This window comes from Gouania willdenowi, chromosome 17 (genome assembly GCF_900634775.1).
Source record: "Gouania willdenowi chromosome 17, fGouWil2.1, whole genome shotgun sequence".
Classification (NCBI taxonomy): domain Eukaryota; kingdom Metazoa; phylum Chordata; class Actinopteri; order Blenniiformes; family Gobiesocidae; genus Gouania; species Gouania willdenowi.
The window spans coordinates 34,042,656-34,070,494 of NC_041060.1; the positions used below are offsets into that span (position 1 = coordinate 34,042,656).

At 36.8% G+C, this 27,839-nt stretch overlaps 1 protein-coding gene across 1 annotated transcript in view; it reads right to left on the bottom strand.

The window, feature by feature from the left end:
* LOC114479317 (voltage-dependent R-type calcium channel subunit alpha-1E-like) overlaps nucleotides 1-27,839 on the bottom strand; it is a 127,970-nt gene that overhangs the window by 76,723 nt on the left and 23,408 nt on the right. The window contains 5 exon segments of the mRNA XM_028472947.1: nucleotides 4,737-4,852; nucleotides 9,826-9,929; nucleotides 16,477-16,667; nucleotides 20,168-20,326; nucleotides 21,064-21,167. Of these exon segments, the coding sequence (XP_028328748.1) occupies nucleotides 4,737-4,852; nucleotides 9,826-9,929; nucleotides 16,477-16,667; nucleotides 20,168-20,326; nucleotides 21,064-21,167 (674 nt within the window).

Genomic DNA, 27,839 nt, shown 5'->3' on the forward strand with positions numbered 1-27,839 from the left:
AAGCAATTATTTATGCTTGGATGATTTTAAAAGCTATTCTTCACGTTTGGACATTTTCTAAAGCTCTTCTTTGCGTTTGGGCGTTTTCAGAAGCTATTCTTTGCGTTTGGATTTTTTAAAAGCTATTCTTCACATCTGGAAGTATGTAAAGGTTATTCTTCACGTTTGGAGGTTTTTAAAAGCTATTCGCATTTGGAGGTTTTTAAAACCTTATCTTCACATTCTGATGTTTTTAAAAGCTATTCTTCACATTTGGATAATCTTAAAAGCTATTCTTCGTGTCTATGGATATTAAATACTTGCGAAAATGGTTCTTATTCTCTCTTGCACTCACACAATCTCCCTTTCTGTCGTGCTTCCCACTCTTTCCCACATTTATATGCACATAGATCTGTACTGGTCACACGCACACACACACACACACACACACACACACACACACAACACACACACACACACACCACCAACACACACACACACATTACATATACACACACACACACGCATTACACATACACAAGGCAAGTGCATATATGGATGTGCAGGAATTTAAGTCAGTGAGTCACTATCACCTTTTTCTCGCCCTCTGTGTGTGTGGGAGACATTAATCCGTTCACTGCACATCCAAACCACGGCGTGTACAAAAACACAAACCTGCCCGATGGCGCTTTTCCATCTTAACCATTGTTTCTTCTTCAAATCGGCTCAGAAAAATACAAACTGTGTTATGTATTTATCAGTTCTGAGGGATATTCCAGAAAGCAGGTTATGTTCAAACTGTATGTTTGGGCTAAAATGAGGGAAACTGAGTATTCCATTCCCGAAAGCGAGGTAAGTTCAAGTCTGAGTCTGTCACCATGGTAACATTCTCCATGTTTTGTCGAAGAAACCCTGGATTTCTACCTGGCTCCGCCCACCTGAACGCTGCTTCTCAACGAACACTTTAATTTACCTTAACACTGTTCTCTGACACACATTAGTAACATCACACACCACAGACATGGCTCATATCGTTACTAATGTTGTGCTGCTTTATGATTTTTTGCAAACGGTTGTTTTCTTTAGAACATCAGAATCAGAAGTTCTTTATTTATCCCAGGGGAAAATTACATTGGGGATGCTGAGCATTTAGTGAAAGGCTCTGTATGCAGGGCAATCAGAAAGGTTGATCTGCATTAAAACACCTACTGATGTCTGTAGTAAAGTTCCCTGGATACAAACTTGTGGCAAATGTAAAGTGGGATATGTCAATTTAAAGGAATACATATTCCTTGTGGCGCAACAGTTGAGGAAGCGTGTTTGAAAGTAGAAAGTTTGGTGTTCAAATCCAAGCTACTGTAGGTCATCTTTTTCATGACATCTTCTTGAGATGTCTAGAATAAGTCGTTTTTTGGACGTCGAGACGACTCTGACAACTACATTACATTCAAATAATGCAACGTCAAGTGGCCGTCACTGTCTGTAGTGGGAGGGCTGTACACTTCCTCTACTAACTGAGACCAAATGAAAGTGGAATACTCCTTGAATATGCCTTTTAAATTCTAAGTATTAGTAGTATTTTGATTGAACCCATCCTTTAGTAACTCTGCAAGTTGAGCATTCAAACAGTAATTACAAGTGGAGCTGTACGACCGTTGTGATGTTGTTTAGAACTACAAATGAACTTTCTTGATTTTAATTTTTTTTATTTTTCCATTGAAAGAGGCCATTACGTCTCAAAAGAACTTCACTAATCAATCAATCTTTATTTGCATAGCCCGTGTTATTGCAAGACACTTCACAGAAAGCAGGTCTGGACTGGGTCTGCTCTGCTCTGACTGCAGCTGGGAGTGCTGCGTGACGCTCCTGTGAGACTGACAGCCTGTGAGTGCTTTGGAACGGGGGAGGGGCTCACGGCAGCACCCGCTGCTCGTTGAGGACAGTAACTGCAGAGCAACATGTGCTTTCAGGTCACGTCAGTGTTTCAAAAACATTAGAAAGTCTCAAATAACTATGAGAAAAGTAGCTAAATTTTTAGCTAGTAGCTTTTGACAAAAACGGTCGCCAAGACGTTCTGAAAAGTCTCCAGATTTAGCGAGAAAATCGCCAAGTTGGCAACACTGGCAGCAGCCCCCTGCAGACACATACTATTCATATCATCCCCCGGCCGTCACGTCACAGGAATGATGAAGTGATAAAGTGTCCAAAACGCGCGACTCATTCATTCATTCATTCATTTTCAGACCCACTTTACCCTGTTAGTGGTGGGGGGGTTCTGCCGGTGCCAATCTCCAGCTCTCATTGGGTGCTGGGCGGGGGTACACCCTGGACAGGGCACCAGTCCATCGCAGGGCAACACAGACAGACAGACAACCAGTCACTCTCGTTCACTCCTATTTAGAGACTCCAATGAACCTTACAGTCATGTTTTTGGATTGTGGGAGGAAGCCGGAGTACCCGGAGGAAACCCACACAGCACGGGGAGAACATGCAAACTCCACACAGAAAGGACCCAGGTGTCCACCCCAGGGCTTGTTCAAGCGACTCATCATGGGCAATTTAAGCGACGATAGTCGCTGAAGTCATGTTCTGTGTGAATGCACCTTTAGCGCAGGCTCATATTCTACAATAAACACCAGCCTATTTCACCAATCGAGGTGAAATAAATCGCTGTTTTGGCTGGTTGCCATGGCAGTTCATGATATCTTTGCTCCATTGATGATGGCTTTTTATCACGCTTGTGCTTGTACTTGTAAGTAACCCAAGGTTTACATACTCAGGGTTGATTAACCCACTTCATACCAGCTGTAATGGAATCAGATACCCAGAGTTTCCCATCGCGGGGTATGTTGATCTAGAGTTTATGGATAGACTCAGAGTTTGTTAACCCTCCTTTATGGAATACCCTTAGATGTTGTTGTTGTGAATCCCACAGATGTGGCGTCAGAGTAGGATCAGGTCTTATTTGGCACGTTAGCATCTCAAACTTGTCATTAGTTTAGCTTTCCATCCCAAACAGAGATAAGAGGGTGTAGTATGGCCCATGAAAAGCCATCACCAGGGGATACGAAACGTTTTGTTATGGGGAAATGTTTCCGGGGACCGCTTATAGGGTGCACCGCCCTTCTCCCTCCTGTCCTGGGTGCATTAATCTCTGCCCAAACCACCAAAACACTGTCTAAAAACAACGCTGACTCCTAAAAACAGAGCCACCAGTGCCCATTTAACTTTGCTGTGCCTGTAAAGCTCTGTCCGTTTTTTGTGTAGCGCTCCGTGAGAACGTGATCAGCTTTAATCATCTGTCCCTGCTCAGTGTTCAAACTGTTATGCCTGGCTAACTCAGAATAACTCAGTCCGTGTTGTCCTTTAGTTATTTCTATTCCAGCCTTTTGTCCGTACCTCGTAGGTAAATATTCAGTCAGCTAGCTAGCTCAAGTACAACTGTTTCAGTGGGAACTTCCGGTTTAGAGCTACAGAAGATAGGATCATTTAAATTAGTTTAATTCAAACTAAGTTGATCAAAACTTAATCATTAAACCTGATCAGATTCAGTAAATCATTGATCCCTGAGGGACATTAATGCTGTTCTCATACATTTTTATATGACATAAATAATTAAAAAGGAGGAGTCAAAATAATCCATGTCATGACAACTTATATCTATTATTTAATTGTACTTTATTTACTTTATTTTTGTTTAATTATGAGGTTTTTTTATTTAGTAGTATATATTTTGTTTCCTCACAGGAGTTAAAAACAAATATTTTCTTTAAAAAATGATAAATATTTCTAAAAAAAACCAAAAAAAACATGGAATTTAAAAAATTAAAGTGAAAAACGAAATTTGGGAGAAAAAAAAAAACAGATTTTATACGGCCCGAGTGTAGCGACTGATTGCAATGCATTCTGGGATGTGTAGTATCAGTATTGTTCCCTAAAAGTGCCTGATAGAGAAATATCATATTAATGTTAATTAGCTAACATATTGTTAGACATGTCACTGTACATATAGATTTAGAAATATGAATAAATTAAAAAGTCATGAAAAAAGAGTAAGACTTAGTAATCGCTGCTTATATAATGTATTACTAAATAAAAATGAATATGAAATAAAGCAACTTTCGCTCATATTTTCAGCGTCTTTTGCTCCCTAAATGCATGTGTGAAAAACAATGTTTGGTTTAAATATGGGCACAAGATTCTTTTCATTAGAATAATGACATATCTGAAAACAACAAAGTGTGTTTTTTGTACATTTATGTTGTAGTTTTGTATATTTTTCTCAAATTTTGTGTTTTTAGAGTCATTATAGTTGTCATTATAGTTATTTTTGTTGCCATTTTATATAGTTTTCTATTATTTTTTCTACTTTTCTAGTGATCTTGTCGGTTTCTGAAGTAAATGTGTGGTTTTTTTTTATTGCCTTTTTGTATATTTTTCTCCAATTTTGTGTGTTTTTAGAATCATTTGAGATCATTTTGTGTTTTTTTTCTAGTCGTCTTGTGGGTTTCTGTAATAATTGTGTGTTTTTTGTTGTCATGTTGTCTTTTTGGGCTAATTAGTGTTTATTGTTTTTGTTGTTTTATCTATTTTTGTTTGATTTCATTTCACAAAATGAGACGAGGTCTATTACTTGTCCATGTTTGATATAGATATTTAGATTTTCATTAATTATTTAATGATTTTTTTCCATTAAAACATAACCATATATTGTGTGCGGTTGTATAAATAAAGTTATATTGAACAGTGTGTTGTACCTGCTCTGTCTATCCAGGCTCTATAACCGTTTAACTCTCGCTCCACCTGCTGCTGTCTGCGTAGCTTCATGAAGGCTCTGCGGTTCTCCACACGCTCCCTCTCTTTAGCAAACTCTCTGAAAACAAGAAGAAAAACATGAAAACACACTTTAATCTAGAATCTCTGATGTCTGAAATGACAAAGATGGACTGGGACAAAAATTAATTTCTGGTGTTTTGTGTCCACACCAGACCACTAAATTATCACTACGTTATCACTATATTATCACTACAATATCACTAAATTATCACTATGTTATCACTATATTATCACTACACTATCACTATATTATCACTACAATATTACTAAATTATCACTATATTATCACTACAATATCACTAAATTATCACTACGTTATCACTATATTATCACTACAGTATCACTAAATTATCACTACATTATCACTAAATTATCACTATATTATCACTACAATATCACTATATTATCACTACAATATCACTATGTTATCACTACATTATCACTACACTATCACTATATTATCACTACAATATCATGCTGAAAAAGGAGACGAGAGAAGCAGTTTGCTTATCCGGGTCCCGTCCCCTGTTTTACCATCACAAATTTACATGGGTTTACATGTCTCTCTGGTCAAACATTCTTGAGTTGTTCTGAACCGTCCTTTTTTGTGTATTCTCATCTGTAGTCAGTGTTGTCCTCCTCCTCTCTATCGTTGTTCGTGTTGGCCTTGTTCTCTGCCAGACGTTGTTAGCATTCCTCCAGTTCAAGAACAGTTCCTCTTTCGAAGGTGTTTGGAAGGTTTTTCCCTTTTCATCCATAATGTCACCACTCGGGAATGTCTCTTTTGGACACACAAGTTTGCAGCTTGTTTTGTCTCTACATCAAGGCTAATCCAGCTGTTGTCAGCTCTATTGGCAGTGTTGTATTCTCCACTGTCAGATCCAACTTGTATAAACACATTATTATATCCTACTTCACAAGCAAGGTAGTATTTTAATGTAATATATCTTAGTTCATAAGCGTGTTTCAAACTGCTGTTGTTAGTTCTATTGGCAGTGTTGTATTTTCCACTGTTAGATTTAACTTGTATAAACACATTATTATATCTTAGTTCATAAGCAAGGTAGTAATTTCATTGTACAAGAAAACATGTTTCTAACTGCACATATGACAATAAACACTTTGAATTTAAATTTAATGTAATCCTTAATCACCCCACCACCTAGCAATTAAAATGAATAAATGACAGACCTTTTTTACTCTTGGTTTCCACATTTAATTCAGTCTCCGTAAAATAATCACAGTCTGAGTTTTGTTTCCAGTGTTTATATAGATCTGGGTCCATATCCATGATTACCATCAGTAGTGTTGTTGTTTAGGTGGATCCTTCGTATTTTTGCAAGTCTTCCATCGTTTTGATGAGGATTGGTTTTCCGTCCTCTTCTTCCAGGATATAAATCCTGCAGTTTTTTGACCACGTCCTCACAATTTCTCCTCCTTTTTTTATTTGGCGTGCCTTCCATGCAATGCTTGCATTTTGTTTCGTCAGGTTTTCATTGATGTACACCTTCGTTCCCTTGAGTTTATTTCCTTGCTTCAGTAGTTGTCATTTGAATTTCATATTCGTGAAGGTTATTTTTACAGCTCTGTTATCATTTTTCTTTGGCAGGAGATGGCAGGAGTTGATGTTGTCAGGGTTCAGGATCAATGTCCTTCGACTCCAGGTAGTCAATGACCTGTTGTTCAATCGATTTTGTTTCTTCGTCACTCGCGTAACTCCTGGGTTTTATCTTTAGGCCTGTGATGATGACATCTTTCTCTCTTTCCTTTTGTTCCAGCTGTTCAACCCTCGCGTTCAACAATTTTATCTCTTCAGCATTTCTTTCATTCTTTTCTTTCAGTACCTTTGTTTCGCTTTGTAGGTTTTCCAGTGAGTTTTCCAGCGTCTTTTCCAACGACTTTATCTCGGCAGATAGGTTTCGTAGACCCTCGCGTATCATCTCCTTGACCTCTTCCAAACCCGAATTGGGTTCTGAGGGGCCTCCCTGCGGTTTTTTCACCATTTTCCTTCAGTCTTGGGCCCAATTTTTCAGGCTGTTCAGCTGTAGCCAGCTGTAGCCAAGGTCGTGTTATCGGAGCGAATGAAAACACGTCTGCTCTCTCCAAAGACCAGAGATACTTACTTATTATCACTACATTATCACTACATTATCACTATATTATCACTACAATATAACTACATTATCACTACGTTATCACTAAATTATCACTATCTTATCACTACAATATAACTACATTATCACTATATTATCACTACATTATCAATATATTATCACTACAATATCACTATATTATCACTACATTATCACTATATTATCACTACAATATAACTACATTATCACTATATAATCACTACATTATCACTACATTATCACTATATTATCACTACAATAAAACTACATTATTACTAAATTATCACTATATTATCACTATGTTATCACTACAATATAACTACATTATCACTAAATTATCACTATGTCATCACTACAATATAACTACATTATCACTACAATATCACTATATTATCACTATATTATCACTACGTTATCACTACGTTATCACTATATTATCACTACAATATCACTAAATTATCACTATATTATCACTACAATATAACTACATTATCACTACATCATCACTACATTATCACTACATTATCACTACATTATCACTACAATATCACTAAATCATCACTACAATATCACTACATTATCACTACATTATCACTATATTATCACTAAATCATCACTACAATATCACTACAATATCACTACATTATCACTACAATATCATTACATTATCACTACGTTATCACTATATTATCACTACGTTATCACTACATTATCACTAAATTATCACTATATTATCACTAAATTATCACTACAATATCACTACATTATCACTACATTATCACTACGTTATCACAAAATTATCACTATGTTATCACTACAATATAACTACATTATCACTATATTATCACTGCAATATCACTATATTATCACTACATTATCACTATATTATCACTACATTATCACTATCTTATCACTACAATATAACTACATTATCACTAAATTATCACTATATTATCAATATGTTATCACTACAATATCACTACAATATCACTATATTATCACTACAATATCACTAAATCATCACTACAATATCACTATATTATCACTACTTATCACTACATCATCACTATATCGCTACATCATCACTACATTATTACTACATTATCACTATATTATCACTACATATCAGAGACACCACGTAGAAGCTGTTATTAAGTCATTGATTCTCAACATATGGCTCTTCATGTCTTCATTTTATTTATAATAAAAATTATATATTTTTAATTTAAAGCACCTATTAAAACACCCAAGGACACTGTACAATGGATTCATAAAAGCAATAAAAACAGGTGCAACAGAATAAAAAAAAAGTACGGATTGAGGTGGTGAGTGTGTGACTAGGTGGTATAGGACTGTCTGAACAGGTGAGTTTTGAGTTTGGATTTGAAGAGTGGCAGGGAGTCGGGGGAGAGAGTTCCAGAGCTGGGGAGCAGAGCGGCTGAATGTTCTGCGCCCCATGGTGATGAGTTTGGCCGGTGGGACAGAGAGCTAGAGAGTGGAGGAGGAGCGGAGTGTGCGGAGGGCCAGGTTATGAAGTGCTTTGAATGTAATGAGGAGTATTTTGAAGTTGATTCTTTGTTTTATGGGAAGCCAGTGAAGTTGCTGTAAAACGGGGGTGATATGGTGAGTGGTAGGGGTCCGTGTGATGATCCGTGCAGCAGAGTTTTGAAGGAGCTGTAGTTTCTGGAGGGATTTGTTGGGGAGGCCGAACAGAAGTGAGTTGCAGCAATCAATCCGGAAGGTGACGAGGCTGTGGACAAGGATGGTGGTGGTGTGGGGGGTGAGAGCGGGGCGGAGACGAGATATGTTATGTAGGTGGAAATATGCAGACCGGGTGATGCTACTGATGTGAGACTGGAAGGAGAGTGTACTGTCGAGGATGATACCCAGACTCTTAACCTGAGGGGAAGGAAGGACAGATGAGTTGTTGATGGAAATAGGAAAACTGTTGGATTTGGAGAGAGTGGAGGAGGTGCCGACAAGCAGGACGTCAGTTTTGGAGCTGTTGAGTTTGAGGAAGTTGGAAGAGAACCAAGAATGAATTTCTTGTAGACAGAGGGTAAGGGAGGATGGAGGAAGAGATGAAGATGGTTTGGTAGAGAGGGAGAATGTGGGAGAATGTAGATGTCGAAAAGGAGGGCCCCCAGAACAGAGCCCTGGGGCACACCAGCAGGGACAAGGAAAGTGTTGGACTTGTGGGATTTCATCCACGCTGTTGCTGCTGCAGCGGGGTCTCTCTCTCTCTCTCTCTCTCTGACAATCATGCATAATGACAAAATGAGTGATCAGAATGATTCAGTGCGAGCAAGAACAATTTAATGTTAATTTCATTGTTCCACCTGGTCTAATGTGACGGAGCTCAAATTTGTTGCGGCATGAAGCTTATAAAACCGGGAAAAATACACAATTTAGCCACTTAATTAGTTCAAAGCGTGAGAAAAAAGTAGTGGCTTATAGTCGGGAAATTATGGTATTTCCTTTGGCCATTTTGCAACTTCCTTTGTCCCCTTTTTCAGACTTTAGCTTCCTTTTGCCAATAAATTTTATTTTTGGCCACATCTCAACCAAATAAGCTAACTTTTGCGCAATAAATACCACTTGTTCCCTTTTTTCCCTACATTTTGCCTATTTTTGTTTGACTTTTGTGCCCCTTTTCACTATTGTTTGCCACATTTTGCCCATTTCACCCTTTGCCATTGCATACGTCCTGGTTCATCTTTATTTGCCAATATTTTGGCAACTCTTGACTGCTTTTGGACCATTTTAGTCACTTTTCACTCTTTTATTGCCATATTTTTGCCACTGCCTCCACTCGCTCATCAAAAAAATAAACGTTGGACCGCACCGGCCCACACCACTCCCCTGGAATTAAACTCACCCGGAGAGGACACCGAGCACCAGGTTCAGGACAAAGAAGGAGCCGATGATGATGAGAGGGATAAAGTACATCCAGTTCCAAGTTGGGCCGAGAGCGTCATTGGTCTGAAAAAAACAAACACATTTACCAACATTAGGATGGATTCTTTAGAGAAAAGCAAATCATTAAAGCGCACACACACTAGGAGTGGATTCACTAAAGGTTTAGGGGTATTAAATCATGTGAAAACATCACTTCACGCACTAATAAGTGGTACAAACTCCAGGGAATGTTGAGCATGTCAGAATGCGCCCACAATCCATTTATTGCGTTTCCCTCTGATGAATATGTAAAGGAGGCGAATCTCATAAGGGGTGCAAAAAAATGAGATGGGGAAATGCAAATAAATGAATGCAGTGGACACAATGCAATTCATCAAATCAGAAACTGTTTGCGGTGACTTTTTTAGAGCCGAAAATAGTACGACTCACATTCAGATGCAAACACACACACAAAGATCAGCTGCACTGAATGTTGACACAATACACAGCGGAGATGGAAAAAAGGCTCCAGTTAAGCTTTCTAGTGTAATAAAATCATTTAATTATAACAATAGTTAATATTAACAGCCACTGAATGAGAAAATGCAGAGTAAAGCGTGTGTGAGGGAAAAAAACAGCTGAACATGAGGAAGCTCGTGTGGAGTCTGGTACGTGAGTACGCTGCGGTGCAGTCGCTGTGGGCGGAGCTCCATGGATGTCGGACTCAGCGCTCCAATGAGCTCCTGTGTCTTTCCCTCCAGTGTGTGTGACACAGCGCCGTTCAGGAGCTCAGACCTGCTGCGTGATGTTTTCCATGGACTGATAAGAGCAAAGTTACAGGAACTGACAGAGCAGACGCATTAAATTAGGGGGAAAAAATAACATTAAGTTTTAAAGTTTATTAACTCATTCAGTTCCAGCCATTTTCAAAATTTCTACCCACTCAGTGCCAGTCGTTTTAGAGTATTTTGACTCATTTTTAAAGACCCACAGAATATTTTGTGACTTTGAAGCATTTTTTTTGCTTTAGTGACACCTCAACATTAGTTTCCTTCTATAAAACTACAAAAACAACACTGAGACCAGGCTTTTTTTTTAACCAACATTCTTTTTTATTGTTTTCACAACATAAGAGTAACACAAGGAAATAAAATTACATGTATTAAACAAACATGTCTACCCCCTCCCCCCCATCCTTGCGTTATAACAAATCTTGGTTGGGAATCAGGTCAGTGAATCAGTCCTTTTTGGTTCATTATATGGGAAACCATAAAAAATAAATAAAGCAAGAAACATATCTATCTATAAAAGCAAAAAAGGTCCGTGTGTGTGTGTGTGTGTGTGTGTGTGGAGCAAATATCTCCCCGACGTGGGGCCTTTTCCACCTGAAACTTTGTCAACGGCTTCCAAATACCTCGAGTTTGTGCATCTGATATTTTGGAGTGATTTGGTCATTTCAAAATGTTTATTTTAATTTTACACGTGGATGGACTGGTGAGTATAAATTTAGAATGGATTCACCCCCACCCCCCCAAACACACACGACAACAAAAATATGAAAATGACTCAAAATACACAAAACTAAATATTTATACAAAAAATACACAAAAGACAACAAAAATGCAAAAAACTACACTAAAAAAATACTCAAAATGACTCCAGAATCACAGAACAAATACAACAAAAAACAATAATTATAAAAAAACAGAACGATAACGAAATTTTCATTTATTTCAACCAGGGAGACAATATTTTCGCCATTATCATTCTGTAATGAGGCTATAAGTCTTTCATTTTGAAGTTGTTTGATGCGCCATGTCAGCATTTATCAGGCTTTTCACCCTGATCATAAAATGTCTGTTTAAGCCGTAATAAGCTCGATAAAGCTGTTGTTGAAGATAGTTCGTTATATTGAGTTCTCAATAGGAATTTATTTCTGCTTCTAATGATTTTGTTTTCTTGTAGGTTTCTTTGGCTTTTGAGCTGGTAATGTTAATTATTTGTCCCCTAATAAAAGCCTTAAATGCTTCCCATCTGATACTTCTTGAAGTTTCTATCGGATTTGTTTCAAAATAACATCTAATCTGTTCATCTAAGAAAGTAACAAAGCCAGTATCTGACAACCATTTTGTCTTAAATCTCCATGTGGGAAAATCACTAGACAAACTGGAACCATAATAGACTAAAGATTCTGGGGAATGGTCTAACAGGAGTATAGCATCATAGGAAACCTCTTTTATTTTACGTTTTAGTAGTGTTGAAACCAAAAAAAAAATCTATGCGAAAATACGACTGGTGTGTCCTGGAGAAACATGAATATTTTTTTCCATTGGGATTATTTTCCCTCCATCAGACTCATTTCTTTCATGAAATGTACACTATACTATATTAGACTGTAGTGTTTTCATCCTGTTCATAACCTGTTTGACCTTTTTTTATTTTTTGTAGCCCTCTGCAGTTCCAGGATGTAATTCTAACCTTAAAATCAACCCACATATGAACCAACTGTTTTAAATCTTCCCAACACTTTCAGTAATTTTAAACCAAACAAAGAATTGAAATAAAATAAATAAATAAAATTATCCCCCCCGCCATCGTTCATCCACCTGACTATTACCCCGTCAGGTGTTCCCACCTTCATATATTGGACCTCCAGAAAGCAAAAAGCTGTTCCACACAACATGAGGTACAGTATAGCTGTACTGATTCAAGAATCAAAAATAAAAATAAAAACTAACAGAATAAACGTAACTGCTCTGCCACTGCTATTCAGAAAATGATTTAGCGGCGAGCTGAGCATTAACGGATGAAGTCGTGAAACTCGTCGGTTTCGTCTTTCTTTGTTTCATCAGTGTTTACTTGAGCTTTGACGTTACAGTAGAGCTGAGAAACGCTTCAAATGAAGCTTTCAGAAAGGATTTAAAGGGTTGAGTAGCAGAGCAGTCTTACACGCGTCTACTCAGCAAGCCACCATAACCGGAAGTTGAAATGATTATTATTTTTCTATCTAGGTCAGAGATGAATGGTTTGCTTACTGTCTCCAAGCAAACCAAGCCAAAAAACACAATTCACGACTATAGACGTGAACGGCACTCAATAAGTTAAACAGATTTTTATTTGTTTTCTACATTATTGAATGTTTGTGCAGCAGACAGAGAAGTCCACCTGCCTCCAACTGAACTTCATCAAATGTCATTTTGTGCTTCTGTGCACTCACCTCTCCACGTTAAACAAGATAAATGTTACTTTAAATAGGGCGGTCTCACGGTCTGAACCTACGTCTATAGAGGGGTTTCACCTACGTCACGTTCTGAGCAGTAACCCGGATGCGCGGCCATGTTGGAGGCACTCAGAGGTAAACACTGCGATGGATAGATGTCCAAAACCCCAGAAAAACTCCTCAAAATAAGTTATGCAAAGGGAAGGACTTGGAAAAGTTAGGGTTTATTGGTGGTGCAGATCAATACCAGTAGGTTCCCTCGTCTTTGATCAATGACGACCCAGAGAATCTTCCATCTATTGTGTATCCTGATATGATCAACTACCTGGTTTTAATTCTAACCCAATCTGTGACATCCTTATGATAAAGGTCAGACCTTTAACCTGGAATACAATGAGAAATACAGCTCTATATTTTAGCTCTACATTTTAATAACTGTGTTGCTACTGTAGCAGGATATTAAATGTGATTATATTAAGTCAATAATACCACATGCTGTAGCTTGATATGAATTATTTTATTATTATCACACTAGAAAATTAGTTATCTGACAAGAAAAGGGCCAAACTGTCATGTTCTGTTGGTTAAGTTCAGTTATTCTGTGTTTTTGTTTATTTTGAGTCTCGTCTGGTGTTAACTCTTGTCTGTGTTTCAGGGATTCCTGCTTGTGGCTCCACCCCTCAGTGATGTCTGTGTGAGTGCTTGGTGATTGAGTAGCTCCCTCATGTTTGCACCCAGGTGTGGCCCATTCCTAATCAGGCCTCCTCCACTATTTAATGAGTGCTTGGTCACAGTGTGGTTGCTGGTTGTGTGTATTATGTTGTCAGGTTTGTGGTCTCCCTTCGTGTGCAGTGTGTCTGGTCTTGCTCCCTGTTCCTGCTCCCCTCCTGTTTTTGGATTTAAATTTTGATTTTGAGAATAAACATGGACTGGTTCCAAGAACGTTATGCGTCTATCCTGCCTCCGTCTCTCCTTGCATTTGGGTCCACACCCACACCGAACCGTGACACAAACACATTTATATGTTGTCCAGATGTTTGCTTCGTCGATCCTGGTTTAGCTTCGCTAACCACTAGCGCCTCCTTTCTTCTGATAACTGTTGACATTGTTTTCCCTGATTTGTTCTAACTTTTATCAGTTTATAAAACTCCAAATGTTTTTCACGGTCTGATCGATTGGTACAGCCAAAAACACGGCAATAATTCACCATTTTTTTGAGTACCTCCAATATTGCGACTTGCGGTTTGATGACGTGCCGTGAAAACCATCTATACGCGCAGCTATTAGTGCCGCTGTAAGTACCAAAGCTAGAAAATTAATCCGGGGTCCGGCAACTGCTGATGATGTCACAAGAGCAGGCGAACAGCATTACACCAGATCCTTTCAACACATGTGCGTAGACTACGTCCTTACAACAGAGCTGCTGGGACGTGATATTTGAATGTAAACCCATCATACAACGTTTGTTAAATATTTTAATAGTACACATTTAAATATATGACTGTTTTGTACTGTTTTTAATTGTTAACATTAACACAATACACAACATTTACAATCAAAAACCAAACAGAAATAAAGATAAAAACAAAAATTAATCGGAATTTGCTCAAAACAGCCGGGTTTCAACTTTTTCAATAGTGCACAAACCGCCGTAAAATAGGCCAACGAGATAGAGACACACGTGCACCAGACACCGCCCTAATCTGCCAGCCCGGACACATTTGGTACTTACAGCAAAATGTTAGTGAATTCCTCGCAGCAGGTGAAGAAAGGATTTAGGGATTTACAAATCATCCTTTATTCCAGCTCCACTTTTCTTACATTTTCATTTTCTTGAGGTTTTAGTCTTTGAATTTGTTTGTGAATTCTTGTACTTAGAGTTTGAAATTTGATTTGTAATTTGTGGGATTTTGTATAAACAAAAAACCCACAACTTTTAGAACCATGAAGAATAAACACTTCTTAACACCATTACCAGTAAATATTTGTTTTTTTCTCTTCTTACTTTCTATTTTTTTGTTCATTTTTAATTTTATTTGCTATTTTTTTTCTTCTTTTTTTCTGTATTTTCTCTTTTTCTTCATTTTCTTTTCTTTTTTATTCTCATTTATCTTTTTTAAGTGTAAACTTCATTTATTTAATTACTCATTATTTATTCATTTTGTCTTACTTTCTCATTCTCTCTCTTTTTTCTGTTTGTTTCTTTTCTTTTTTCTTACCTGTAAACATTTCTAATTATTTACTTACTTTAATTTCTTACGTCTTTTTAACCATGAACATTTACATCTATTTCATTATTCATTTCAGTATTACTTTCTCTCATTTTTAGAAACCACTCTGGGTGAAGAAAAAAAACTTTTGTCTGTGACAAAAAATGAGCCCAGTTTGAATAGATTTAGGAGAAGCATCTGGAAGTCATGTCCTTATATTAGATTCCTTTAACTTCATTCTAATTGTTCTCAACCTTGGGGTGGGGACCCCATTTGGGGCCGTGAGATACTGGGATGTGGGTCGCCAGATGCCTTTAAGAAACTAAGAATCATTTTTGAACAATTTAAGCCCATTTTTGCTTATTTTATTCTTTTTCTGTAACTACACCAAACTTTTCATATTTTAACCTATTTTCATCACTTTTTCTTGCCATGTTTTTGCTCCTTTTATTGTATTTTGATACATTACTCCTATTTCTGACACTTCTCCATCAAATTTCAATACCTTTTCTGCACATTTTTTTTCCACTTTCAAGACATAGTCAGCACTTATAAACCCTTTCACCATTTTTCCACCTAATGTCACATATGTTGACTCATTATTGTCACTTTTAACATCTTTTCACCATTTTTCATGCTTATTTTGCCAATTTAAACTAATTGTTCTAATACTGTCACTTTGAACCCTTTTTACCACTTTTTCTGTCCATTTGTGTCCATTCTAAATTGTGACTTTTAACCAATTTCAGTGGTTTTTAAAATCCAGTTTCACCACCTTTTCCACCATTTTTGGTCACTTTGAACCCACTTTATTTCTGAATAAAACCAGGATTTCCATCTTCAAAATGACTATAATAATAATAAACATTCCTGGATAACAGTGGATATTATTCAGATGAATAAATAAATGTGGTTATCACAGATTCATAGAACAATGGACCATCATTTTACTGACTTTATGGATGGACCCCAAAAATCTCTCCCCTTTATTCCCCCTAATAGATGGTCCTGTCTCCACATGACTGTTCTTCAATGTTCATGTCTGTGTTCAACCACCTTCAGCTACAGTGGGGGTCACCACTCTCTAGGACCTCTATTTTGGGGGTTGAGGGATGAAAAGGTTGAGAACCCCTGGTGTTGATGTATAACATGTAGTGTAGTGTGACATGTGTTAAACAGTAAAGTCCTGTGAAACACGTACGTTGTATAGCACAGCCGTCCATCCTTCCATGGTGATGCACTGGAACACGGTGAGGACGGCGAACAGGATGTTGTCAAACTGCGTGATGCCGTCGTTGGGTCCGATCCACGTGTCATTGCATTCGTAATTCTCCGGACACTTCCTGATGCCGCACGCAAACGCCAGCTCAGACGAGTCCACCGTTTCATTGTCTGTTGGAAACAAAAACCAGAAAAGTCAGAAACACAGAGAACAATTTTTGTTTTTCTTTTCTTTTCTCTTTTTCTCCATTCTCTTTTCTTTTTATTCTCATTTATCCTTTTTGTCTTTTTTAACACTGAACATTTTATTTATTTAGTTATTCATTTTATTGATTTATTTTTCTCTTACTTTGTCTTTTCTTCTTTTCTTTCCCCTTTTTTCTTTTCTCTTTTTCTCAGATCTCTTTTCATTTTTTATTGTCATTTCTACTTTATTTTTTAACTGTAAAATTGTATTTTTTTATTTAACTACTTATATTCATTCATTTTTGTCTTGATTTCGTTTTCTTTTCTGTTTTTTCAGTCCTGTAAATATTTCTATTTATTTTAATTTGTTCCCTTTTCTCCTCTGTTTTTCTCTTTTTACTTGTAAACAGTTTGGTTTATTTTTTTCTTTCATTCTTTCTCTTTTTTTTAAATTCTCATTTCCCCTTTTTGTCTTTTTTAACACTGAACTTTTCTTTATCCCTTTTCTCCTTTTTTCTTTTTTTTCTCACCTGTAAACATTTTTTATTTTTTTCCCTTTTTCCTTTTAATTGAATTTATTTATTTTTACCTGTAAACATTTTTGTTTATTTTTGTATTACTTTCTTCTCTTTTTTTCTTTTCTTCATTCTCTTTATTCTCATATATTTTTTCTTTCTTTACTTTTTTCTCCTGTTTTTTACTTGTTTATTTTTTTCTTACTTTCTCTTTTTTCTTTGATTTTCTCACCTGTAAACATTTCTATTCATTTATTTTTAATTTCTTTCTTTGTCCTTTGTTTTGTCTTTTTTTTACCTGTACACATTTGTCTTTTTTCTTTTCTTTATTTCTTATTTTTGCCATTGTCTTTTCTTTTTATTCTAATTTCTCCTTTTCGTCTTTAACGGTAAACATTTTTATCTTTTTAATTATTCATTATATTGATTTATTTTTCTCTTACTTTCTTTTTAAAATATCTATTTCTCCTTGTTTTTTTCCCTGAACGGTGTAAACACGTCCGCTGATTGTAGAGTTGTCTTTCTGTGATTAGAGTAAATGCTGTGGCGTGCTCTGTGATTAGCGTGTTTGCTAAATAATGAGCTAACAGCTACATTAGCCAGCGACAGCTGGAATCAGCCCTTTCATTTGTGCAGGCCTGCAACTGTCAGACAAACCCACTGAAGTAGTTGTTTATAGTAAAAAGAATTTAAAAAAAAGTGTCTTTGCACAAAAATGAAGAGCGTAAGAAAACCTAAGTACCACTGAATATTATTATTCAAGGCAGATAAACAGAGAAAAGCAAACATACGTTAATAAATAGAATTATTAAAGAATAAAACACTGTTCCTTCATCATGGTTTTCACCAACAGCAAAAGGCAACACAAACCTATCAAACATGTTACATTGGGGCAAAAAATGTATTTGGTCAGCCACCATGTGTGCAAGTTCTTCCAATTAAAAGATGACAGGCCTGTAATTTTCATCATAGATAAACCTCAACTATGAGAGACAATGAGAAAAAAAATCCAGAAAATCACATTGTAGAATTTTTAATGAATTTATTTGCATATTATGGTGGAGAATAAGCATTTGGTCAATAACAAAAGTTCATCTCATTACTTTGTAATGTAACCTTTGTTGGCAATGACAGAGGTCAAACATTTTCTCTAAGTCTTCACAAGCTTTTCACACACTGTTGCTGGTATTTTGGTCCATTCCTCCATGCAGATCTCCTCTAGAGCAGGTATTCTCAACTGGTGGGTCAGGACCCAAAAGTGGGTCGCAGACCTGTATTGGGTGGGTTGCGGACAGCTGGTCAAAAATACATAAATACTTAAAATTAATTAATAAATTACTTACTCACATGTTAGACCAGTTGGGTGAGACCAGTTGAGAACTCTTGCTCTAGAGCAGTGATGTTTTGGGGCTGTTGCTGGGCAACACGGACTTTCAACTCCCTCCAAACATTTTCTATGGGGTTAGATCTGGAGACTGGCTAGGCCACTCCAGGACCTTGAAATGCTTCTTACAAAGCCACTCCTTCTTGCCCGGGCGATGTGTTTGGGATCATTGTTGTGCTGAAAGATCCAACCACGTTTCATCTTCAATGCCCTTGCTGATGGGAGGAGGTTTTCACTCAAAATCTCACTTGATATATGGCCCCATTCATTCTTTCCTTTACACAGATCAGTCGTCCTGGTGCCTTTGCAGAGAAACAGCCCCTAAGCATGATGTTACCACCCCCATGCTTTACAGTAGGTATGGTGTTCTTTCTTCTCCAAACACAACGAGTTGAGTTTTTACCAAAAAGTTCTATTTTGGTTTCATCTGACCATATGACATTAACCCAATCCTCTTCTGGATCATCCAAATGCTCTCTAGCAAACTTCACACAGGCCTGGACATGTAGTGGCTTAACAGGGGGACATGTCTGGCACTGTAGGATTTCAGTCCCTGGTGGCGTAGTGTGTTACTGATGGTAGTCTTTGTTACTTTGGTCCCAGCTCTCTGCAGGTCATTCACCGTGCTCACCGTTCTTGTGATCACTTTGACAGCTCTTTGGTCTTGGCCATAGTGGAGTTTGGAGTGTGAATACTTTTTTGTCCCTCTGTGTTGTTTGCTCACAAGAGTAACGTGTGTGTGATAATGTTTCATTTTGAGTTTGGAAGATTTTAATTATAAATTACAAGAGGATAAAAATAATTTTCACTTGTTCTTATTTTTCTTCCAATTTCAGAATTTGTCGTATTGCAAAGACAATTTAACAGACAATCTTTGATTTGTGGAACTTTGTATCAACAAAAAAACACAATCTTTTAAAACCATGATAAATACACATTTCTTAACCATTAACATTTTATTTTTTTCCCTGCTTTATTTCCACTTTTTTACTATTTTTGTTTTTCTTTCTTATCTGTTAACATTTTTATTGATTTTTAATTTCTTCCCTTTTTGTCCTTTCCTTTCTCTTTTTACTTTCTTTTCTTTTTTGGTTTACTTTTTTTTTCTTTTCTCTGTTTTTTTCTTTTTTTACTTGTAAAGATTTTTGTTTATTTATTTCTTACTTTTTTTTCCTTTTTTTCTTTCATTTTCTCATTTTCTCCATTATCTTTTCTTTTCTATTCTCATTTGTCCTTTTTTCTTTTTTAGTGTGAAACATATTTGTTTATTTACTTATTCATTTTATTTATATATTTTTCTCTTACTTTTTTCTCTTGATTCTCTTTTCTTTTTATTCTCATATCTGCTTTTTTCTTTTTTTAATGCTGACCATTTTTATTTACTGAGTTATTCTTTTTACTTATTTATGTTTCTCGCACTTTCGATCTTTTCTTTTCTCTTTTTCTACATTCTCACTTCTATTGATTCTCATTTCCCTTTTTTTAATGCTAACCATGTTTATGAATGTCATTATTTATTGGTTATGGTTATTTGGACTGAAGCTGAATGTTTAATGCTAAATCAATCATGTGTCGATAAACGTTACCGAGGATGTCGTGTGATTCCAGGCAGGTGTTGTGGAGCTTCCCGCTGTAGAACTCCAGGCCAATGATGGCGAACATGAGGATGGCGAAGAACAGGAGGAGGCCGATCTGGAGCAGTGGGACCATGGCCTTCATGATGGACTTCAGCACGATCTGAAGACCTGGTAGCCATGAAAAAAACAACAATAGAAGAAGAAGAAGAAGAAGAAGAAGAAACTACAGATGCAAACTAAACCTGAGACGAGAGATAAACATTGAGTAAATCATCTAGATTTAGATACAGATAGATATTAGATAGATAGATATTAGATAGATAGATATAGGGATAGAAACATAGATAGATATAGATAGATAGATATAGATAAATAGAAATAGAGATACATATAGATAGATAGATATAGATAGATAGATAGATATAGAGATACATATAGATAGATAGATAGATATAGAGATACAGATAGATAGATAGATAGATAGATAGATAGATAAATAGATAGATAGATATAGATAGATATACACATAAATGTGTTGCTAAATGTAAAGTGCTTTTCCCTTTTACTCTTCTAGCTGCTGTAACAAACTAAGTTTACGCTGTATTTAATCTCATGTTAAATCATCCAATCAGATCTGATCTTATCTCATCTGATCCTATCAGATCTGATCTTATCCTATTGTATCTCATCTTATCTTATCTCATATTATGTCATCCCCTCTCATCCTATCTTATTGTCAAATTGTTGCTTGTTTTTAATGTACAGTCATCCTTGCCTGTGTGTGTGTGTGTGTGTGTGTGTACGTCACGCCTATCTGAACTTTTGTCTCTGAAATCTTTACAAATCTATATCCATTCCAGCCAGTATTTCCAGCAGGTTTGTAACGATGTGAAGGAGTGACTCACTGGGAATCCCAGAGACCAGTTTGAGAGGACGCAGCACTCGAACGGCTCTCAGAGTCCGAAGGTCCACAGGGATGTTCATGTGAGTCCCAGCGGTGGCCAGGATCCTGGAGAACACACACACACACACACACACACACACACACACACACACACACACACACACACACACACACACACACACACACACACACACACACACACACACACGCACACACACACAAAATATTTTTTCCCTTTCAAAATGTCCATAATTCTGTTTCAGAGTTTTTCCATTTCTGAGATCACAAGGGATTTGACTTCTGTCTGTTAGCTAACATGCTAAAGCTAACATTAGCTCACCCGTTTTACAGTGAAAAATATGGTGAAAATGTGTGATATTGTCCTAAAACATGCCTGGAATTTTATAATCAGTATCATATTGTAGTTTGTGCTTGACTTTGATTTTTTATTTCCCCTCCAAAATAAAAGTGGAGCACTTTTAACCTGAAACTGTCTGAATCAGTGTTGGTCCTGAATACACATTTCCAGCTATTAGAGACAAATATCCAGAAATACACAGATTACACGTAGACAGCATGGAGATGTCAGTAATGTGTTTTAAACCAAGGGTTCTCAACCTTGGGGTAAGGACCCCATTTGAGGTTGCAAGACACTGTGATGGTGTCGCCAGATGCCTTCAAGAAAACTAGGAATATTTTTTGAACAATTTGAGCCCATTTTTGCCTAATTTCACAATTTTTCTGCAATTACACCAAACTTTCCATATTTTTATCTATTTTGATCACTTTTTCTTGCCATATTTTTGCTCCTTTTAATGCATTTTTGCTGCATTACTCGCGTTTCTTCCACTTCAACAAATTTCAATGCCTTTTCTGCACATTTTTCCACTTTCAAGACATTGTCAGCACTTATAAACCTTTTCTACCACTTTTCCACCTAATGTCACATATATTGACCTATTATTGACACTTTTAACCTCTTTTCACCAGATTTCATGCTCATTTTTGCCAATTTAACCACATTCATGATTTGTCATACCCATTATTTGCTAGTTTAAACTAATTGTTCCTAAGTACATTACCCCAACACGATACTCCCCCATTTCTGCCACTTTTAAGCCAATACTGACACTTTGAACACTTTTCACCACTTTTTCTGTCAGTTTTGGCAATTCTAATTTTCAACTTTTAAAGGTGCAGTCTGCAACTCTTATAAAATGACTTTTTGTCATATTTGCTAAAGCTGTCACTATGTAAGGACAGCTTTACATCAAACTAGTAGTTTGTGTGAAAATAACAGATTCATTGAGCCCCGCCCCCTGCTGCTCCTGCAGCTTTTGGCAGATTGCCAAAATGCACCGCGACCAAGCAAAAAGAACCAATCAGAGCCAGGATTGTGTTTGATGGACTGTCTGACAGCTAATGCTCACAGGCCCCGCCCCTTTCCCGGGCTGGAGCACCGTCTTTTTTACAGTGTATGGTCTAAAGGAGTAGAAGATGGAATTGGTGACTTTTCTGCTTGAAAAGTAATTACTGCTGCTTGATTTACATTATGCTTGATTTGTAATTGTTACACTAGAACTCTGTGGTGCATGTGTTGTTCATGTGTGCAGCAGCAGCCTCCGTGTGGGCTGCTGTAAATGACACTGAGTTGTTGCTGCTGCTGCTGAGGTGTGTGCATATTGAGAGAGAAGCGCTGCAGTAATATGCTTTTAACAGAGCATGTCATATTACTGTGATGTTGCTGTCGGACTAACATTAGCTTGTTAGCTCCTCTGAGGGAGGGAAAGTTTGAAGGCAGGGCAAGAGAGCAGAGGGGAGGGAGGGGGAGGGAGGGATCACCTTGATAAACCTTTAACCAATTTCCGTGATTTTTTAAATTAATATCTCATTTTACCACCTTTTTCACCATTTTTGGTCACTTTTCAGCAATTTTATTAGTGATTAAAACCAGGATTTCCATCTTTAAGATGACTACAATAATAATAATAAATGTTCCTGGATAACAGTGGATATTATTCAGATGAATAAATAAATGTGTTTATCACAGATTCATGGAACAATGGACCATCATTTTACTGACTTTATGGATGGACCCCAAAAATCTCTCCCCTTTAGTCCTGTCTCCACATGACTGTTCTTCAATGTTCATGTCTGTGTTCAACCACCTTCAGCTACAGTGGGGGTCCCTGCTCTCTGGGACCTTTATTTTGGGGGTTGTGGCCTGAAAAGGTTGAGAACCACTGCTTTAAACAATGATGTATTGGCTCCGTCAGTGAAAATGTGAATCAATCATAATTGAGTGCACTCAGTGAGCTCAGTGTGAGTGACTTTAAACACTGGCATCACAACGCACACTCCCATTCTGATGCTGGCTCCGCCCACACAGAAAGCATTCAACAAAATACATATCTGGATGTTTAGGCATGTAGAACCAGCTCAGAGATGATGACACATCCGTGCATCTGCAGATCACGGTGAATTAATTTAATCAAACCAATGACGTCATACGAACACTGTCACACTAGAGAGAAGCAGCAGAAGAAATGAACAGCTCAAAGGTACAATTACAGCGTCTACACATGATCCCTGACTATTATCCAGGAGAAAAACACCTCTGAGATTTAACCTCTTCTACCCCAGCCACTTTTCTCCAAAACTCCCATACCCATAACAAATAAGGTTTTTATAAGCTTCTACATGACCTACATGGCTAATTTTTGCTCAGATTAAAGTAGGGCCCTTAGGGGTTACAGATGATGTGAAATTTTGGAAATATATGCTACTGAGAGACAATAAATCATGTTTTAAATACAGGAATATGTAGTCCACCCAAAAAAACTAGAGATTTATATCAAATATAAAGCAAATTCTCAGTAGGGAAGGCTACAAAAGCAGAAATATTTGAACTAATATAATTATGGACATCAACTGTAGCAAGTTTGGTAATGATAATAACAATAGGCAATAGATGTTTTTGTACAAAAAAGTTCAGGGTGAAGCCCACTTTGCCACAATTGTGCCAAAGTTTTCCACAAGTTTGGAAACAAGTATGTCACTAATATGTCAGTCAAATTGATTCCAATCATTGTCAGTCTTACGTTTGTCCACTAGGTGCTGCAATTTGGCTTGAAATAAACACATACCTGTTTTTATTCAGGTTTCTGCTGTGCCATGTGTAATGATATTTTTTGTTCCACTCTTTGATGCCGTTATGCAATGCTTTGACCAATCAGAATGCTTGACACAGTGTTGTCAAGCTCAGAACCTGTAGAAATTGGTGATATCTTTGGGTCCGGGCTTTAGCCCCGTACAAGTAGAATGTTTTTCGTCTACTAGTAGTACTAGTAAAGCCAAAAGATTCCCTAGTAGTACTCGTACACCTAATGTAAATGGGAGGAGTTGTAACTAAATCCAGCTCCCTACATGGTTGAAATACTTTCAGAAGCCTGAATGTGCGTTTCCCTGCCCCCTAATTAGCATATAAAGATGACTAGTACCGGTAGTACTAGTCATCCAGTTTGCTTCACAGTAAAGTGTACTAGTGAACCATAGTTTAGTACATGTACTTTAAATGTGACACTAGTAGAGTTTAACTGGTGTATTAGTTTTCCATATTGTCCTGCTAATCATCTCCCACTGCATCCATCCAGGTCGTCATCATCTAACCTAAGCTATAAACCATCTGACACTCGTCTGTACGTGTCCTCTGACATCAAAGGCATCAAAGGCTACATGGAGTCAACTTTAAAAGATCAGAACAAAGCACAAACATAACACAAAAAGGTCTTTCTTTGCTGTAACAATGAAAAAAAAAGACATCAGGCCCGTTGGCGCTGGTGTTGGTAACACGAGCACTGGAACCTGAACGTGTGGGCGAACCAATGTTGTGTTTGTGTTTCCACATTCAGTTGGAGCTGTTTGAATTGATTGTTAAAACTCTGTTTAATGTCGTCTGTTGGACTTTTAATCATGTAAAGCACATTGAGTTGGACTGCGTATGAAACACAGAATGACAAAATACACAATACAGTAAAAATACACAAGATGACTACAAATATACAAAACAATAACTGAAAAATATACTAAACGACACCAAAGACACACATAAATAACTCCAAAAACCCAAAATGACAACAAAAATACAAAGAATGACTCAAAACACACACTAAAATAAAATAAAATGTTTAAGTAATGACTCCAAAGATACAATAAATGAGTCAGAAAATACACAGAATGACAGAAATAGATACATACTGTTATTTTCACTGTAAAAAGGGGGGCTAATGTTAGCTTTAGCATGTGTAGCTACAGTAACGACTGGACGTGATCTCAGTGCGTGTTTGTCTCAGTGTATAAATAGTTAACTCTATTTACCTTAGGAAGCATGAATGAAACAGACAAAACAGGAATTTGAACATTGACGTAGAAATGATGTAGAAATAGTAAACTTTGAAATGGTAATTTGGGAAAAGTTTAAAGGCCTTTCCTTTAAACAATAATGTTAATGAAAATAAAATAAATATTTTGTCCCATTTGTGTTTGTTTCTTATTGAGTGTAATGTTCCATAATAAAGCACTGAATACACAATGCAGTAAAAATACACAAATATACCAAAAACACACAAGAGGACTACAAATAACAAAACAATAACTGAAAAATATATAAAAAAACGAATCAAAGACACACATAAATGACTCCAAAAAACACGCTAAAATAAAGACATTTTTAAATAACGACTAAAAACACACCAAATGACAGAAAAAATACACAAAACAGCAAAAATACAAAAGTTTACTCCAAAAAAAAAATCACAGGATGACGACAAATATACAAATAAATAACTGAAAACATATAAAAATAACTTCTAAAACACAGAATGTGTATGTGAATATTTTTGGACTCATTGTGTGTTTACTTTAGGAGTCGCATGTGGCCACCTTCAGATGTTTGTAGGTTTGTAGTTTCGTATATTTTGTGTCATACTAATCATTTTTGTTGCTTTTTGTATGCTATGAGTCATTTTTTTGTTTTTTTGTCCTCGTTTTGTTTATTTTTCTGTTGTTTTTGTGTGTAATCGAGTGTTTTTGGAGAATCATGTGTGTGTGTATTTTTTTGTAATTTTGTTTGATTTTGTTGTCATTTTGTATGTTATTTTGAGTAATTTTGTGTATTCTTGGTGTTCACAGACCTTCAGACGTCACATAAAGTATTAAACTCTTCAACAACCTTATCTTTATTGGTTTTACAAATGTAAATGTGTCACTTTTGTGCCATGTCTTCATCTTTCTGTCTCTCTTTGTTTTTATTGAGAACAGATAAAGTAACACATTTAAAGACTAGTATTGAATTTGTCAAGAGTCAAGAGTTTTTTTTTTGTCATCATTAAACGTTGTGTTTTATTATATGCATCCTTATTATGTCCAAAACAATTTTCTTTTATTTGCTAATATTTGCTTCTGTGATAATGAACTGAGCTGCAGATATGAATAAGTTGATTTGGATAATGGATTGTAATGACGTCCTCTTCAACCAATGGTTGCTGGTCTTTGTGGACGTGTGCGTGTGCCTGTAGAGAGAACACATGGCAGCAGCTAGAGTGGAGGCCTACGCAGACCCTCTGCTGACAGCAGTGGGTGGACCAGAATGAGAATGTGAAAGCATCAAAACGCTTTACTACTGCTTCAGCTGCTGCTCAAACCCATTATTCCATGCATTTCTACAGGTCGTTCTGCTCAAATCTGCACCTCCAAGCATTAAATGTGTGTGTGTTTGTCAGTGGTTGACTTTTCCATATTGTGACGTATTAAGTGTGCCACTTCGAGATAATAATACACTTGGCAGAGCCACAGCAGCCTGTGACAGATGGAGCAGCCCCGACTAACACAGACATGGGTAACACTCTCCTATTTTAAACAGCCCCCAAAGTAAACACACACAAAACGACAGAAAAAGAAAACAAACACCAACCAGCAAAAATAATAAAGTTTATAAAAAGAATCACAATGAAATATACAAATAAATAAATAAAAAAATATGCAAAACGACAACAAAAATATACACGACTCCAAAAACACACAAAATGTCAACAAAACAAACAAAATGACTCAAAAAATACACAGAATGACAAAATACACTATCATCACTCTATCAATAATACAAGAAAGGTCTGTGTGTGTGTGTGTGTGTGTGTGTGTGTGTGTGTGTGTGTGTGTGCATCCGTTATTTTGGAGTAATTTGGTGTTGCAAAATGTTCATAACTTTCATTTTAAGATTATGGCCCTCTCAGTAATGAGCGCGTAATGGGCGCGGTGTTGAGCGCCCTACTTCCGGTTCCGGGTTCATGACGTCACTGTGTCACAGTTTGTTTGGGTTAAAAAAGTTTTTGTACCGCTAAAAGTTATTTAAGTTAATATTTCATGGTTATTTAAAATTATTCCGAGAATCGATTTTGAACCGAATCGTGACCCTTAGAATCGGAATCAAATCGTGAGACACTCAAAGATTCACATCCCTAGTGTGAATCCATTATTTTGGACTTATTTATTTCAAAACGTTTAGCTTCATTTAATTTTGAACGTGGGTCAGACCGGACGGGAGCCGCACGCACACAGAAAATAGTTCCCAGAAGTTATTGGTGGGCGGGGCAATTCAAATCCATTGATTCCAAGTGACATAACTGGGATTTTAGGTAATTTGTCGTCAATAACTGCATTGAATTACGGACACGATACGAAAGGGGGAGGGTCGTCTGAGCCACATGCACACAGAGCCGT